Source organism: Plasmodium gaboni, chromosome 7, assembly GCF_001602025.1.
Source record: "Plasmodium gaboni strain SY75 chromosome 7, whole genome shotgun sequence".
Classification (NCBI taxonomy): Eukaryota; Apicomplexa; class Aconoidasida; order Haemosporida; family Plasmodiidae; genus Plasmodium; species Plasmodium gaboni.
The window spans coordinates 824,312-826,291 of record NC_031487.1 but is presented as its reverse complement, the minus strand read 5'-3'; the positions used below and the strand labels follow the sequence as shown (position 1 = coordinate 826,291).

Sequence of the window (1,980 nt, the reverse complement as noted above, 5' to 3'; positions counted from 1 at the left end):
ACTCTTATCGTTCATTTTATTTCATTCATTTACTTTTATTGTTCATTTTATTTTAATTCTTTACTCTTATGGTTCATTTTATTTCATTCCTTTACTCTTATCGTTCATTTTATTTTACTTCTTTCATTTATTCATCCGTCTTTATTATTTTATATCAAATTATATATTAATATATATGTTACTCATATATTTTTTACTTGTCTAAGTGTAATTCTTTCGGTTTTCTAATGTAATCTAAAAATTTTATAATATCTAAAAGTACTATTAGGATAAGAATAATAATAATAATATATATATATATTTATTTATTTATTTGTTCATTTATTCATGTATTCATTTTATTATCCTATATAATACTACAGTTCTATATTTTTATATATTATAATTTATTTATGTCTTTATATAAAGTTCTTAAATATATTTCTTCATTCTTTAAAACCATTTGACCGTACTTTATTGATACAGTACAATCATTTTCCATCTTTTTTTTTTTTTTTTTTCTGTTTTTTTTTTTAATTAAAAATATTACATTATATTATATTTAAGTATAAATTTATTTACACATATATAATAATATATATTTATAAGAAATAATGTTAAAATGGAAAAAAAAAAAAAAAAATAAATAAAAATATATATATATATATATATATATATATATATATATATAACATAACATAACATTAAATAACATAAAATAACATAAAATAACATAAAATAAAAGGTAATAATTATAAGTATAAATTGTATTTTATATATTTTTATTTTTTCTCCTTATATTTATTTATATATTATATAAGTCATAAAAAAAAAAAATAAAATAAGAAAATATAAAAATATAAAATAAAGAACAAAAAAAAAATAAATTATTTAATTATTCTTTCCTTTTTTTCTCATTTTTGAATTTTTTGCTTTGCTTGAATTCTTTTCTTTTGGTTTTTTTTTATTTATATAAAAATATAATGCTTCAGCATTTTTATTAAAAACAGTAGTAATTAAATTGCCATGCTTATCTTTAGTTACGACTTCGTATGTTTCGGAGTCTCCCCAAGGTTCAGGAGTATCCAATCTGAAAAGAAAAAAAAAAAAAAAATTAAATATATATATATATATATATATGTATATTTTTTTTTATTTATTGATGTGGAAAAAATAAATATATATTTTTTATTTATATTTATTTGTGTATACCTTAAAATACGTCCGTTGGGAACATTATATTCTCTCCTATGAAAAAAAAAAAAAATATATATATATATATATATATATATATATATACATATATATAATATTATTAAACTTTATAATGAAATATTAATTCTTCTACACACTACAAAAATATATATATATGTATGTATATATTTTTATGAACTCTATAAATTTTTATATAATTATACAAATAAACATATAAAAAAAAAAAAATATATATATTTTATTTTTTCCTTTTCTTATTTCTTATACTTATTATGATTCATTAAAAAAGAATTATCCTTTATATTTTCATTCTGTAAAAATAAAAATATACAGTATACATTAAAATTTATATATATATATATATATTTATATTTATATAATATGCTCTATATATTTTTTAAAAAGGTAATGAAACATCATATAAAAACAAAATTAAATATACACGTACGTATAGAAATATCCATATTAGGGAAAATATGAAATACTTAAGGGAACACATTATTACTGACAATTCTTAAAATATTACTAATAAAAGAAAAAAAATTATAATCAAATAAATTATACGTTTCAAAAAGTTTAATTACAACTTCTTTTTTAAAACAATATACACCAATACTATATATATATATATATATAATTCTAAGAAAAATAATTCTTCCCCTTTATTTTTTTCAATATGTTCTATTCTTGTAATTCTAAATTTTTTAAAATTATTCAACTTATATATATATAAAGATATACATATATTAATAAATATATATATTTATATATTTTTTTTTTTATATA

General features: G+C 14.6%; 1 protein-coding gene across 1 annotated transcript; it reads right to left on the bottom strand.

Moving 5' to 3' along the window:
- Positions 1-870: 870 nt before the first annotated feature.
- Positions 871-1,693, bottom strand: PGSY75_0725400 (hypothetical protein; the record flags this gene model as incomplete). Its single annotated transcript, XM_018785095.1, has 4 exons — positions 871-1,069; positions 1,192-1,227; positions 1,462-1,505; positions 1,643-1,693. 4 exons carry the CDS (start codon positions 1,691-1,693, stop codon positions 871-873), a joined length of 330 nt encoding a protein of 109 aa, XP_018642596.1.
- Between the last annotated feature and the right edge of the window lie 287 nt (positions 1,694-1,980).